At 45.1% G+C, this 2,664-nt stretch overlaps 1 protein-coding gene across 2 annotated transcripts in view; it reads left to right on the forward strand.

Moving 5' to 3' along the window:
- The window catches only part of atp6v0a1a (ATPase H+ transporting V0 subunit a1a), a 25,064-nt gene extending 22,400 nt beyond the window's left edge, over positions 1–2,664 (forward strand). The window contains exons 19-22 of one of the 2 annotated variants that reach the window (XM_030793519.1): positions 99–116; positions 753–870; positions 1,091–1,262; positions 2,078–2,664. In XM_030793519.1, the coding sequence (XP_030649379.1) occupies positions 99–116; positions 753–870; positions 1,091–1,262; positions 2,078–2,171 (402 nt within the window). In that variant the 3' untranslated portion in view covers positions 2,172–2,664. The remainder of the gene's footprint in view (positions 1–98; positions 117–752; positions 871–1,090; positions 1,263–2,077) is intronic. The other variant, XM_030793518.1, reaches the window with a different exon arrangement.

Below are 2,664 nucleotides of genomic sequence, written 5' to 3' on the forward strand. Positions count from 1 at the left end.
TGTCCTCATGACTTTTCTGAGTGCTTTCACTAACCCTAACTTTAACGCTCTGTGTGTGTGTGTGTGTGCGTGTGTGTGTGTGTTTGATTACTTTCAAGCATGCCGAGGAGGAAGTGGTAAGAGCAGAGTACCATTTTTGCTATTGGTGTGTGTGAGTGTGCGTGTTTTTGTGTGTGTGTGTCTGTGTCTGTCTGGGCTTGGGTTTGGGTCCGCGTCGTCACCTTCGACATCTCTTTAGTCAGCGCCACCGTGTGTGTGCTTGAGTGTATAAATGCCTTTATGTGTTTGTGTGTGTGTGTGGGTGTTTGGTGGAGGGGTACCTCTTCGGGACTGCCGATGAGTCACTTCGGGGGAAGCGAACCACCTCTCTAAAGCTTTCCAAATATATTTAGACTTCGTCATCACTGTAATATTATCACTCAACCCATACAACTTTTATTGTGCTCTCAGATTGTGAAACAGTCCAGTGCAGTGTTGTGTGGGATGGTGGTTGAAGGGTTCCTAGCCTGGGTCTGATTGAAGCTGGTAGATTATCAGGGGCTTGGCTGGGGACTGTGGCTGCTATAGCCTGTCATGATCTCTGTGACTCACTAGAAATGACAGGAGAGCTGACAATATGATATACTGAGTGTCTCTCTCTCTCTCTCTCGCTCTCTCTCTGTGTGTGTTTGTGTGTGCGCGCGCGTGTGTGTACGTGTGCGTGTGTACGTGTACGTGTGTGTGTGCATGCGTGTGTGTGTGTGTGTGTGTAGTTTAACTTTGCAGATGTGGCAGTGCATCAGGCCATTCACACTATAGAGTACTGTCTGGGCTGTATCTCCAACACGGCCTCATACCTACGACTGTGGGCCCTCAGTCTGGCCCATGCACGTGAGTCTCACACACACACACACACACACACACACGCACACACACACACACACACACAGACAGAGGCTTTATTCTCTGACTGTATACCCTGAGACTACACATGTGAGGTAATGCTGACACTGCATTTCGCCTACAGCCTCCACTAAAAACTGTCTCTCTCTCACACACACACACACACACACACTGATGTTTTCTCTCTCTCTCTCTCTCTGGGTCTCAGAGTTGTCAGAGGTCCTGTGGTCCATGGTCATGCGCATGGGTCTGTCCTCCAGGAACTTCGGAGGTTTCTTTGGCCTGTCAATCATCTTTGCTTTTTTCGCCACAGCCACTGTGTGCATCCTGCTCATCATGGAAGGGCTGTCTGCTTTTCTACACGCACTGCGATTACACTGGTGAGTGTACACACACACACACACAAATACACAGACACACACACACACACAGAGTGTATTCTCATGGTGTTATTTCAGTGTACACATACAGTAGTACAAAGCGTGTAGAGAGAAAGAGGTTTTTTATGGTTGCTGTGCTGACAGGTTGACAGGAGACAGGTGGTTTTGGGATGTGGTCCTCAGCGTTGTTCATTCAGTTCAGAACATGAAATCAGTCATCACGAACAATAAACTGACACACACCTTTATGTTTGCTGGAAACTACATGTCTTCACTAGTTCATTCATTAAGATTAAACAGTATTTGTGGTCTATGACAGTGTGTCTTTAAAGCAAAGGCTTATATTTGCATGAATTAGTTGGCAGTGATTACACAGCCCTCTAGCGCCCTCTATGTGTTGAAATTATAATACGACTTTTTTGTCTTTGCTCAGTATGGTGCGTCATTAAGGAAACGACCTTATGTCACTCTGGAGGGCTGACCCCGTTGCTATGGAGAAGCTGTGGTAGATGTAGTTATTTGTAATTATGTGTAGTAATTTGTGGGGTGCATAAATCTGACTTGAACTGAATGCAGCTTTAGAGAAGACGACTGCTGTTTGGTGGCCATGAGGTTCACATGACATCAAAACATCAAAACAGCACATCCGGAGTGTCAGAACACAGCCTTTAGGCACACAAGAGTGAGACACACAAATTCACAGCACCTGTGAATAACTGCTGGATGCATAGATTTTATATCTCTCTCCCTCTGTGTCTCTGTCTGTCTGTCTCTCTCTCTTTCTCTTTCTCTCTCTCTCTCTTTCTCCCCCTCAGGGTGGAGTTTCAGAATAAGTTCTACACAGGCCAGGGCTTTAAGTTCATGCCCTTCACCTTTGACAGCATCCTGGAGGGCAAGTTTGAGGAATAAACCATGCCCCTCCCCCTGTACTGGCTCTCTCTCACTCTCTCTGCTGTTCCTCCCCTCACCCCCAACAACCAATCAGGTTTTAAACAGAACATGATAGATGTGAGAGAGACTCCGCCTTCACCCATGAGAAGCTCAAAGACGACGCTGAATTCCACACAGTTATGTCTGTCTGTCTTTTTTATTTTTTTTTTTTCTTAAATGGTTGTCCTATTCCAGTTTTCAGGTGTTCTCATAGCAGTGCGGTTTTCATATGGAAAAGCGGTTTGTTCTCGAGATGATAAATTGAAACGTGGTTATCTAATGTAATTATATTGTCACAGCTCGTCGTGAATTGACTTTGGAATTCTGCGTCAACGTGTCTTCAGGTTAAGTGAATGTGATTATCTGGAAATGAATCTCATAACATCAAAACTCAAGATTTTTTTTTTTTTTTGCATCCTCTGTCTCCACAAAGTACTGATAGTTTTGATGATGTTTGATCTGTTGTAGTGTT

This window comes from Chanos chanos, chromosome 16 (genome assembly GCF_902362185.1).
Source record: "Chanos chanos chromosome 16, fChaCha1.1, whole genome shotgun sequence".
NCBI lineage: Eukaryota > Metazoa > Chordata > Actinopteri > Gonorynchiformes > Chanidae > Chanos > Chanos chanos.